At 51.6% G+C, this 12,674-nt stretch overlaps 1 protein-coding gene across 1 annotated transcript in view; it reads left to right on the forward strand.

Moving 5' to 3' along the window:
- The window catches only part of Slc6a13 (solute carrier family 6 member 13), a 37,017-nt gene that overhangs the window by 22,532 nt on the left and 1,811 nt on the right, over positions 1 to 12,674 (forward strand). The window contains exons 5-12 of the mRNA XM_052721017.1: positions 1,458 to 1,542; positions 2,219 to 2,351; positions 3,178 to 3,312; positions 9,027 to 9,130; positions 10,004 to 10,128; positions 11,092 to 11,204; positions 11,496 to 11,633; positions 12,243 to 12,345. Of these exons, the coding sequence (XP_052576977.1) occupies positions 1,458 to 1,542; positions 2,219 to 2,351; positions 3,178 to 3,312; positions 9,027 to 9,130; positions 10,004 to 10,128; positions 11,092 to 11,204; positions 11,496 to 11,633; positions 12,243 to 12,345 (936 nt within the window). The remainder of the gene's footprint in view (positions 1 to 1,457; positions 1,543 to 2,218; positions 2,352 to 3,177; positions 3,313 to 9,026; positions 9,131 to 10,003; positions 10,129 to 11,091; positions 11,205 to 11,495; positions 11,634 to 12,242; positions 12,346 to 12,674) is intronic.

Below are 12,674 nucleotides of genomic sequence, written 5' to 3' on the forward strand. Positions count from 1 at the left end.
AGCCTGGAGGCAGGAGCTGATGCAGAGGCCATGGAGGAGTGCTGCTTGCTGGCTTGCCTCTCATGGCTTGTTCAGCCTGCTTTCTCATAGAACCCAGGACCACCAGCCCAGGGATGGAACCACCCACAATGGGCTGGGCTCTCCTCCATTAATCACTGATTTAAGAAAATGCTCTATAGTAGTGGTTCTCAACCTGTGGGTCATGACCCCTTTTTGGGGGGTTTGCATTTCAGGTATCCTGCATATCAGATATTTACATTACGATTCATAACAATTGCAAAATTACAGTTATGAAGCAGCAATAAAGTAATGTTATGGTTGGGGGGGTCACCACAATATGAGGAACCGTATTAGAGGGTTGCAGCATTAGGAAAGTTGAGAACCACTGCTCTAAGGCTAGCCTGCAGCCCAGTCTTACGGAGGCACTTTCTCAACTGAGGCTCCCTCCTCTCTAATGACTCCTGCTTGGGTCAAACTGACACAAAACCAGCCAGCACACGCACTATGAACACAGTAGAAAGGAGTATAGAAGAAAGTAGTGTATGTTGCCAGGCTTGGCAGCAAGTACCTTTACCTGCTGGACTATCTTGCTGGCCCCCAAACAAAGTATCTGTCTTTTTTTTTTTTTTTTTTTTTTTTTTTTGGTTTTTCAAGACAGGGTTTCTTTGTGTAGTTTTGGTGCCTGTCCCAGATCTCGCTCCATAGACCAGGCTGGCCTCGAACTCACAGAGATCTGCCAGGCTCTGCTTCCCGAGTGCTGGGATTAAAGGCATGCGCTGCCGCCACCGCCACCCAGCTAGTATCTGTCTTTATAGTCCCCAAGATTATATTGATGATAAAATATTAAAAAGAGTGTCAGCATTATGTAAAATTCCAAAGTGATATGCAGGTAATGAAGAGCCACCATTCATTACTTCACATTTGTATTTTCATTCACTATTCCACCGGTCCCTCATATTAATATCTATGTTCCAGAGATCAGGGAAGTGAGGCTTGGGGTGTCAAACTGTCACTCACCCAAGGCCACATAGTCAGTACCCCGAGAGTCAGCATTCAAGCCAACGCTCTCCGACCTTGTCCCCACATCTGTGCTCTTGGTCACTTTGCTGTGTGACTTTCTTAGAAGGCGTTCTTAGCATCCCTCCAAGGAGGTGACTCCACCTGGGACAGTTCCCCAGGGATAGCTTATATTTGGAATCAGCTGGCACGCAGAGCCTCTTCCCAAGTGCTGTTGGACCACACTTTATGAGGATCTGCTGGACAAACAGTGGGAAGTCCACAGTGAGAGTGTGTGAGAGGTGAGGTTGCCCCGTGGAAGGCTGCTATGTGGGAGAGTGTGTGGCTCGACGGAATCTAGCCCAGGGCCTTCTGGCCACTTTACTTTGATCCTGTATTCTTTGGTCGTGCCCGGTGTTAGTTGATGAACTTTCTCCTTCTTCCCTGGGGTTCATGGGTAGAAAACTGTGTGGAGTTCCAGAAGACCAATGTCTCCCTGAATGTGACTTCTGAGAATGCCACCTCTCCTGTCATCGAGTTCTGGGAGTAAGTGAGGCCCTTCTCCCTTTTGGATGTGGCTGTACATTCCAAAGAGGGGCCTGCGCTGGGGATTTCCTGGGGTAGCGCCTATGGGTCTTAGTTCTGTAGTACCTTTACTATGATTAATGCAGGACTGTTCTCAGATGAACTTCACAATTCTCACAATAGAGTGCCCATCTACGTGCACCTATACTAACCACCCTCCCCTCTGGCTGAAGGTACTGCATTTCATCCAGACTCTATCCCTGAATGTCACTCACCCAAGGCTTGATCTCTGACATCACGCATCCTCAGATGGATGAGAAAGTTTATGTCTGCATCCCCTCCCCCATGCTCAGTGAACACTCCAAGCAAACTGAACTGGGCACCATGTGTGTTAGCCACACTTTAGGTCTGTCTCCATCTCTGTGCAAAGGAGAGCATCACAGGTCTTTAGACAAGAGCTTGGAGGTATCACTCTGCTGCCCATACATGGACTCTTACAGTTGGGGTGGTTGCCTAGCATGCTTATGGCCCTGGGTTCTATCCCTTATACAGGAAAAAAAAACTCCACAAAATAAAAAACAAACAAACAAAACAAAACAAAAAACCCAACAACAACAACAACAACCCAGAAGGGAGGGAGAGGAAGGAAGGAATGAAACCCAAGAAAAAGGAGGTCAAGGTACACCTTCTCTCTTAGGAGGCGAGTCCTGAAGCTCTCAGATGGCATCCAGCACCTGGGGGCGCTGCGCTGGGAACTGGTCCTGTGCCTCCTGCTCGCCTGGATTATTTGTTACTTCTGCATCTGGAAGGGGGTCAAGTCCACAGGCAAGGTCTGTGCTGGCAAGCTTCTTCTTCCTCCCATCCCAGGACAGCCTGCCTTCCCTAGGGGCTGTCACCCTTGGTTTAGCTTAGTCAGGAATGGAAGAGGATGACAATAGCAATTTATGTGGCTTCCTTCCATGATTCTGTGCCTCTCATGGGTTCCAACCCTGTGTTCCTGGGAGACAAATGGGAGGAGAGAGGGAGGAGAGGCAGTACCAGAGGAACTCTGATTTGGAATCTATCGTGGGTGTGAGCACCTTGCACATCTAATAGAGCCATGGGTCCCCATTCCATGAGAGAGTTCAGTGGCTAGAGAATGTTGTTAGACCACACACCTCACAACGATTCTCAGCCAGTTCAAGAATTTTGACCTTTCTTCGCCCTAGAGGCTGAAGTGGAGCATGGTGTGTATGTGTGTGTGTGTGTGTGTGTGTGTGTGTGTGTGTGTGTGTGTGTGTGTGTATACACGCATCCTGAGCTCTTCCGGACTCCTGCCCTGGAGGCCTCTCATAAGTCTGCTTTCCTAATCTGACCCCCACCCCAAGGGATCACATGGCATAGACATTTGCATACCAGACACCATTGCTGTAGTTCTAAGCACTTGTGTGGGCAAATGCTTGTGTTCACCCAGCTACTCCACAGACATGGAGCAGCATGGAGGGCGGGGCTGGAGGGAAGGAGAGGTGAGCTGTGGTCCAAAGCTTGGAGAAAGGGAGTCGAACAGCTGCGAGGCTGAGGGAGGATTTAGAGGGGAACTCTTTTCTGTGCACTGGGAGCTCCTGTGTGCTCCTTCCTTTCTTACTCCGTCCTTTGTGTCTCCTCTGCCTTGGCCAGGTGGTGTACTTCACAGCCACATTCCCTTACCTCATGCTGGCGGTCCTGTTGATTCGAGGAGTGACGCTGCCTGGGGCAGCCCAAGGAATTCAGTTTTACTTGTACCCCAACATCACACGTCTGTGGGACCCCCAGGTGAGAAGCTGCTCCAGGGCCACCACGTGGCTCGTCGGGGGTGCTTGAGCTATACGGAGTATCTCAGCTCCTGGATGGTCCCCAAAGTATCTGTGGTGATGTCCTTAGTGTGGTAGGGGTGGGAATGCTGCCTTCGGGAGATGTGTGCCAGCAATTGCCTGTGGTCATACAGTACCCGCCACTGTTCTTTCTTGGTCTAGGGACCCTGGCGATAATCCTTAGGGACTACAAATACCACTAAGCACTTTTACTGGCAGGCTGCACCCCTTCCCCTCCCTCCTCATTCTCAAATTCCACGTTTCCTCCTGAGTTTCCTCCCTTGTCTCCGCCCCCTCAGCCCGCCACCCCCGTTGCCCTGTGGTGCCCTCTCTGGCCAAGTGACCTGACCCTCCAGCCTCGGCTTCCTGCTCCTCCCACAGCAGCTGGGCTGGTGTCAAATTTTCTGTCAGTCATCTCTTTTCCTTCAGGCCTCCCTTTCCCACTCCACCACCGTGTCCAGGGAGGAGCGCTGGAGGGTTGTGTTGCTTTACAGTGAGGGAGTGTGAAGTGGCCTGATCGTGAAGCCCCTGCTTCTGACAAGTGCCCTCTTGGCAGCCATTCTGAAGGCTGGTCAAGCAGTAGGGATGTGGAGGCTGCCACCCAGTGTTACATGTTGCCTGTGATTCATTGGCTCAGAGGGGAGGATGTGTCTAGGTTGGTGGTTTGGGGGGGGGACTCTCTGTATCAGCACAAGGACCCCTAGGGGACCTGAGGACAAGTGGTTCCCATACCTAGAAGACTGCTGGATGGCTTTCCAAAGAGTTAAAAATAGCAAGGCACACACCCTCTCTGTGAAGTTGCTGGAAGATGGCAAGGCAAGGGATGTCACAGGGCTCCCAGTCCCCGCTGGCCTGAGGCAACAGTTCTCCTTTGGGCAGAATTGGGGTTGATCCAGAAGCCGAACCACGCCCAAGTCTCCCATCTTATCTGGAGGAATTGCAAGTCTTCTCAGGGCAGCCATAGCTCCCAGCAGCCAGGCCAGCCCCAGCCAGACTCTTCTCACAAACTCCAGCAGCCTGGGTCCTGAGTCTTCCTGGGGGATGTAAGCCTTTCCTGCTCCTCTCTGGGTTCTCACAAACCAGAGTTGCAGGCTCCTCTCAAACTGCTGTATGGGGTGTTAGGACTTGGTCGAGCTATGGAGCCAAAGCTATAGGACCAGAGCTGTTGAAGCTTCCAGGACTTGGCCCCAAAGCTGCTTTACTGTGCAGATGGGCAGACCGTAGGCCCGGCATTTCTGTTCCATGATTTGGAAGCCTTTGTCTTTACCTGGAACCAATGGTTGTGATGGATAGTGGACAGTAAGCAGGCTGTGGCAGGTAGGTAAAGTCAGGCATGGATCCACCTTGCAGAAGGGACCCCTTGAGGTTCTAGAACAACAGGTAGGCTGAGAGACCAAAGGGGCCCAGTGTGTGTAGCTTTGTCCTAACCAGCTGTTTGTAGTTAACAATGGTTACATCCCTGTACTGTTAAGAGGTCTATATGACTGATTTCAGCCAATCCTCCCAGCACATGAATGAGCTACTCCTGTTTTATAGATAGAGAAACCGAGGTCTAGAGGCCCTTAAGATTTTGGGGTTTTGGGTTTTAAGACTGTCTTCACATCTGCAACTGGAAGCATGTCTGAATGGCGACAAACCCCACAGACTTTCTGATCTCTTCTGGAAGGTGCGGTCTCTGTCTGCTCACCCTGGCTTCTTGTGTAACTCCTTCACCAAAAACTATCGAGCTGCATCCTGTGTCAGGCCCATGCTAGGGGCAGTGTTTGGTATATAAGTTTCCAGAAGTCATGAGTGTGGGCCAGGCAACCTTCAACTCTGGGGGTTAAAGAAGATGTGTTTGGCTTACTGAACGCTGAGCTCCTATTGCCCATCCGTCCAATCCCCAGGCAGCTGTAGGCTGCACAGGGAACGTGCCTGTTCCATAGGCTTTGGGGCTGTAGGCAGGGGGCAGTTTCAAGGGCAGCCGGCTTGTAGTCCCATGTTGAAGGTAGGTCCTTGTCATCTGTGAGCTGAGTAGTGTCTGCAGGGTGGGACATCCTGCTAGGCCCTAATTGAATGTAGTTGGCACTCCTTGGGGAGTGTGATAATTCCAACTGGTGTTTGCCTGGCACTTGAGAAAGGTACAGGATCCCCACTAGGTAGCACAAAGACTGAGGGCATCTCTCCCGCCAAGAGCAGAGGCAGAGAGCCAGGGGAGACTGCTGGGCTCCTCTCTCATTTCCGCCTCTCTGCCAGGCCTGCTGTGTCTGGCCAGGTTCCTGCCTTTTCCAGGCTCCAGGGCTCATGCTGAGAACTGGCTCTTAGCAATACAGCACCTGCTTTGCTCACACCATGTGGCTCTCCCTCATGGTGACCTCTTGTTCTACTGAACTTCAGCTGAAGAGTAAGGGCAGGGAGTGGGGGTGGACTGTCTGAAGAGCCCCGTGGAAACTTTTCAACCCCCACATGTTGCAATTCTTATGAAGTGCGATGTTGTAACCATGGATCAAAACTAATTCTTTTTTGTTGCTTTGTTTTTGTGTTTTTTGAGACAGGGTTTCTCTGTGTAGCCCTGGCTGTCCTGGAACTTGTTCTGTAGATCAGGCTGCCCTTGAACTCACAGAGTTCCGCCTGCCTCTGCCTCCCAAGTGCTGGGATTAAAGGCATGCACCACCATCACCCAGAAACACTAGGTCTTTATTTTGGTGTTGTCTATTGAGAGCCGAAGCAAAAGCTGCTCAAATGTGCTTATCTTCTGCCAGGCACTGAGCCTCGTGGTTGAATTGTTTTAATCACCAAATGCATCCCCAGTCAGGTATTGGCCTCATTTGATAGAAGGAGGTGTGAAAGCTTGGACAGTTCAAGTGACTTGTTGAGAAGCAGAAGCTAGTATGCGAGAGGGGTAGGTCTGGTCTTGAGTGCTCATTTAGTCTGTCTGCCACCTTACCCTTCACCCTTGATCTTTTCCAGAATTTCTTAAAGACAGGGACTCATGTAGCTCGCGCTGGCCTGGAACTTGCTTTGTAGTTAAGGATGACCTTGAATTCCTGATCCTTCTGTTTCTACTTCCCAAGTGCTGGGATTACAAGGTGTGGGCCATCATGACTATCTGAAAGCCTATAGATTATTTGAGTTCTAAGGACTCCTTTTTTGAAAATGACTCTAGGGTAGGGAATTAATTTATATATATATATATTAGGCATTTTGCGTACATTATTTTGTTATTGGATTGATTTGATGAGAACAGGATGGTTCAGAGAGGTTAAATCAAGCACCAGTAAACGAATAGAGGTGGGGCTGGAGCCTAGGTCTGTTTGACTATGGCTGTCCCATTGAAAGTCATTGCCCTTCTAAGAATAACAGGCATTTATCCACAAATATGGAGGTTGAAGACATCGTTCCCGAATCTGCTCTCTTCCTCTCTCCCCCAAAGACCTCTTTTTGCCCACACTCTACCAAGTGTTTTTCATATTTCTTTTTTTTTTCTGGGTCAATCTTCTGGCCCAGCGGGAGACATGTCAGAGTTTTGTTCTGAAACCCAGGGTGCCTGGAATGATCAGGCAGTGGGTCGCCTGTGGTGGGGAACACAACAGCTTGCTCTGTGTGTTCCTGAAGCCTCCCCCACCACCCCATCCTGTTCCACTCCCCTACCCCAGCAGGCTTGATGGGCTGCAGCTGCACAGAGCAAGATCTGCCAAGTTCACAGCCAGAGGGCTTTCGTCAAAGGCCACAGATGACCCTTGAGCTCCGAACTCTCGCCCTCCTGTGTGGTAGTTTCTCTGTTCTCACTAACCTCTCTCCAGACATGGCCCATTCGCCTCCCCTGTCCCCAACCCCTGCTAGGTGAGGCAAACAGCCAAGCCATGGTTTCTCTTAAGACGTCTTCCCAAATCCAAGTTCACAAATATTCATGGTCACAGGATGGAGCCACCGCCTGCCTAGGGGCCATCACAGTGTCTCTGCAGGCACACGGGGCTGCCTTTGTAACACAGGGCCAATGCACTGTGAGGCATGGGGCAAAAGTCCAAGGTTAGTGAGGCTTTCAGGCTGCACAGCTATGGCCTGAATGGCCTGTTTGGGAGAAAGCCAGCAGCTGGCATCATGACTGCTGTCCCATTAACTCAGCCCTCTCACCCCCAACCCAGGGATTCCTCTCCCTGTCCAGACTCAGTGTCCCTTGCTTCAAAGTCCTGCTCTTTAAGTGGCCCAGACCCTATGGAGTCAGGAAAGAATAGGACAGAACAATACGAGAGGCTGTACTGTGTTTCCCTGAGATGATTAGGACACTCTTAGGGAGAGCAGAGGACCTGAAACATCTTGAAGGAACAGCCACATGGGTGGCACCACTCTCACGTGTCCTTGTAGTCTCCTTAACCCCGTCCTCTGCTTGTCCAGCTGCTCGGAGAGGCCCAGTCCCATTACTTTCCCCCGTTGCAATTGCCCCTCGTGGTTATCGGGTGCCTTCCACCTCGTGGGCTGTTGTCTGGCGAGCTCTAGCCCCTTCCCGCAACCTCTGCTGTGCTTCCTGCTGCTGCTGCCTCTTCCCTGGAGGGGCTTCTCGGTGAGCAGAGAGGACAGAAGGCTGCAGACACTCTCCCCCTTCCTATGCCATCTCTCTGTTCGGTCTGTATGCCTGTTGAGACAGAACTATGATAAGAGAAAGGGGTAAATGGTCTGCATCGGACGCCACTTTTCAAGGACTATACGACCGTGATCCCGTAGCTGACTGTTAGTATTGCCAGAGAGCTTGGGAAAAGTTCTGGGTTCTCTTCCAGCCTGCGAGACTCATTGTCTCAGCTGTGGATGTTGGCCGAGGAGCAGGAGTGATTCTAAGTGGTCAGCTGCCCTTGGGTCCCCTAGACCCCCATCATGTAGGTCTGAGTATGATGAGAGAGTGGAGGGTGGGGTGAGGGTAAAGCAGGGAGACTGAGGGTAGTGGTTATGGTTAAGGAATTAGGGAGAGGCAGGAAGGGACTGGGGAGCTGTGGGGCCAGAAGGGGCACCAGAGGTTGTTATCTGTGGAAGGAAATAATGGGAGGCAAGAGGGCTGTGGCCTCTGGAACCTACCTCCTGCAACCCTGTGAATGGCTTAGCCCTGAGCCTTGATGTTCTTTCTCGTTGGGATATTATTCTAGCTGCTAGATCTAAACCACAACATGTAAGGCTGGGTCAGCCAGCTGAGATAACAGTGACGGCCACACTGAGGTTTAGATGGGAAGTTTCTGCTGTCCACTTCTTCCTCTGGATTCCTGTGAGTGGAAGACTATTCTCTTGGCTTGTAAGACATAAAGGGTTGTGGGACAAAGCTCTAGGCTTGAAATGGCTTTGCTATCATGGACTCACATCCCTAGAAATGCCTTCCCTACTGGTCACACTGCCATGAGACCTGAGATAAGAGGACACAGGGCATGGACTTAATATCCATGACTGAATACCTTATACCAAGCTCTAGACCTAGAGCATCCTCTAATCCTTCCCATCGTGTCTCTGTTAGTCTTCTTTGAATGCCCAGCATCTGTTCTATCCTGTGGCATCCCCAAGAAACTCTACTTAGGAGTCCAAGATGGAGAGCCACTCGGTGAGCAGTGGGAACAGGTCTGCCACCACCGCTAGCCGGGACCTGGAGCGTGCCCGTGTTCTCCCATGGAGACCTGCATGGCTTTCGTACCGTTCAGCTTCCTCCTTTCCCTTGTGTAGGTGTGGATGGATGCGGGCACCCAGATCTTCTTCTCCTTCGCCATCTGTCTGGGGTGCCTCACGGCCCTGGGCAGCTACAACCAGTACCACAACAACTGCTACAGGTGACTCTCGCCCCCTGCCAACCTGGATCAGGGTGGACTGCGCTAGCTCGCGCACCTGCTCCATCTGCATCCTACCTTAGTATCCCAGGGCTATGGAAAAGTCATAGAGGCTGGCTGTAGGCTGGGCAGAGGATTGCTTTTCAAAGGGGAGGTCAGCTGTGATTGGCTGGAAGACCACATGGGGCACACAACCTTCCCTGGCTTATTAAGGGACGCGTAGGTGCAAGAGAGCTATGCCAGCAAGGCTGGACAGTAATTACTAATGTTGTGCAATGGTGATCCAGTCTTGGGGACTCTACAGGGCAAATGATGTGTCCTTGTACATTCTCACTTCACTGCCTAGGCCTGCCACCCAGACACTCCTCTTCACTTTATGATATCTGTCTCCTGGTTCATACTCAGGAGTTTCAGCTAGTTTTAATATTATCTGAAACATAGCCAAAAATTCTATTGTGCATTTCAAGAACAAATTGAGATGTGTAAGAATTATTTGTTATTTGTGATTATCCACGCTCAATCCACCTGAGCTCATATCAGAATGGCCCTGTCTCTAGATGTATAGTAGCAGTGTATCAGGGTGGAGAGGATAGAGTGGCTGGAACATTTAGTGTTTTCCTTCTGCATGGCATCATTCTTTCAGGACTGAGAGAATGTTTATTCCACATATGAGCCAGTCAGGGGTCAAAGGGGCTGGAGGAGGGGTGCACTTGACCAGTTTGAAGTCTGCTAGTGAGCTCCACCCTTGGTCTCTGCAACTGTGGGAGAGGCTGTGTCCCCCGGGGTTTCTGTTAGCTCCTGGACAGGAAGCCCAGGCTTTTGGCAGTTCTCTTCTGACCTAACGGATGCCTCCTTCTCCTACCTGTACCCCACCAGGGACTGCGTCGCCCTTTGCATCCTCAACAGCGGCACCAGCTTCGTGGCTGGGTTTGCCATCTTCTCCATCCTGGGCTTCATGTCTCAGGAGCAAGGTGTGCCCATATCTGAAGTTGCTGAGTCAGGTGAGTGTTCTGGGAGGTTGAGGACAGGTAGACCTTTGGCAACCAGGATCCAGAGTGAACGCTGAAAATCTTTCCAATTTGGGGGCATTTCAAATTTTTAGAGCAGGGAAACCTAACTGTATGGGTCTGTATAAATATTCCCAAATGAAGTAAACCTCCCAAGCACTTTCGGTAAAGGACATTGAAGCAGTGTATGGCACATGCCATGTAGCGCATCTGGCTTGTACTCGGAGGTGTAAACCATGTGAAGCGGATAGCAATACTATCCTGGCTCTTCTAGTGTGGGAACTGGGTCCCAGGTCCCAGGGTACCCTTGGCTTTTCAGAGGACACTTCCTATGGCTTAACCAGGCTTTGGCAGGTGAATTTGTTCTTGCCGTCTGAATCAGCTTAGACGGGCAGCCATTTGACGGTAAACGTGCCAGTGGGTTCCTTTGACTCTGGTTCAGCCATGATAGGGACAGAAAAGGCTTTGAGGTAGCCACAGTGAATTGCAGGCCCAGACCAAATCCAGCCCCGGGTATTCCCTTTACTGCCAGCACAGTAAAGCAACGACCCTTCCCTCTCTAGTGTTCCACAGGCCCCTCCCATTTTCTCTTACTTCCCTCCAGGTTAGCTTCACGGATTTCTTCGGCCTGCCGGCCCCTGGACCTCGTTCTTAGCTTGAGACCCTTGATTTGAGGCAGTAGATCTGGGGGTCTAGAGCCCTTGTGGGACCCAAGTTTCTTCACTGCTAGGGTTTCTAGGTTCTCTTCTTGCCGTAATACGTTAGGGTGGTGCCTTGGACGCTGGGGGCCAAGTAGAAACTTGGGTGGCTTGTGTCAGTATGTGCTGGTGATGACGGCTTTGGGGGGCAGCTTCTTCCAGCTCTGTCATTCCATGGCCCCATCCTGGGAGGCCCTGGGGTTGCAGAGGCCTGGAGCTGGCTCAGGCTCTGGGCTGTGTTCCTCTGCTCCCGCTGCAGGCCCTGGCCTGGCTTTCATCGCCTACCCTCGAGCCGTGGTGATGTTGCCCTTCTCACCCTTGTGGGCCTGCTGTTTCTTCTTCATGGTTGTTCTCCTGGGACTAGACAGCCAGGTACCAAGGTGGCCACCCCAAGTCTGCGGGACGCGCGGGTGGAGAGGGCAACGGCTGAGTTTATGCCCCGCGAGACCTGGGATAGTTGGGGACTGGGTGGATGTCAGAGGTGGATCCCTTTCCAGGGACCTGGAGGAGCTTTCAGGGTGGCGTCACCTCACACCCACATACAGGGATAACTGCTCTGAGGGCCGGAAGGGGAGGCTGCCGGCTGGAAGGAAGCTGGAGTTGGCTGACAGGGCTTGCTCTGGGAGCTCCCTTTCCCCTACTTTCTCTTACCCTCTCATTCAGTTTGTATGCGTAGAAAGCCTGGTGACAGCGCTGGTGGACATGTATCCCAGGGTGTTCCGTAAGAAGAACCGGAGGGAAATCCTCATCCTTATAGTGTCTGTCCTCTCCTTTTTCATTGGACTGATCATGCTCACAGAGGTGAGAGTCTGGGAGGCTAGATGGGGACCTCATTAGGAGCCAAACAGACAATGACACCTTCCGGGAAGGACCACAGGATAGGCCTCCTGGCTGTTAGCCCCCCACAGAATGAATGGTTGAGGGGTAATTTGGCTCTAGGGCAACAGAGAACAGATGGAGAGGATGGATGGGAAATCTTAGAGTGGGAAAGCTAGCTCTCTGGTGGGATCCCATGCGTCCCAGGAATGACCTCAAAGGGAAAGAGGTTCTATGGGGATGGGTGGTCTTCTGCCAGCGTCCCACTGGAGAAGACAGATGACAGAACCCATCAGCTTGACTATCCTTCCTCAAAAGACTGGACACACTGTCGGGAGCCTTTAGGTCTAGCCCTGAACAGGCTCAGGGGCAACAATAACCGCTCTCTGATCATGCTCTCCATCTTCCATCCAGAAGCAATGATAAGAAACAGCTGCTGCCTATGGCTGTTCGGGGCTTCAGGCCTTAAAGCTCTCTTGTCTTATACTTCTGTCTGTGAGCTTCACCACCTCTGTCCCGCTGTGAGGCACGGGATATAGGGGTCATAGGGGTCGGCCCTTCTCTGCTTCCTCCCAATGATCCTCTCCCACACAGGGCGGCATGTACGTGTTTCAGCTCTTCGACTACTATGCAGCCAGTGGCATGTGCCTTCTCTTCGTGGCCATCTTTGAATCCCTCTGTGTGGGTTGGGTTTATGGTGAGTGGCTTCTGCCCTGGGCCCAGAGCCTGGCACACCCTTCCATGTCAGCACTCTCAGACAGAAGGGAGACATCTGCTGCTCACACTCACGTTTTCTGTCGCAGCTGTGCCTAGAGCATCTGGAGGGTCCCTATCCTGTCCTGTCCCAATGCTTTAGCAGCTTCAGTGTTGATGTTGTATATGCCCGCAAATCCTAGCCAACCGCTTTCTCCCAGCCATGCTTCCAAAAGGCAACTGTGCCACTTGTCTGGTTGTCCATGCCCAACCTAGTCTGCTTGGCTCCATTCCAACCCTGCACAGCCTGAAATGTGTCTTCTGTCCTTTTTC

The sequence above is a fragment of the Peromyscus californicus genome, unplaced genomic scaffold (assembly GCF_007827085.1).
Source record: "Peromyscus californicus insignis strain IS unplaced genomic scaffold, ASM782708v3 Scaffold_6__1_contigs__length_162567912, whole genome shotgun sequence".
NCBI lineage: Eukaryota > Metazoa > Chordata > Mammalia > Rodentia > Cricetidae > Peromyscus > Peromyscus californicus.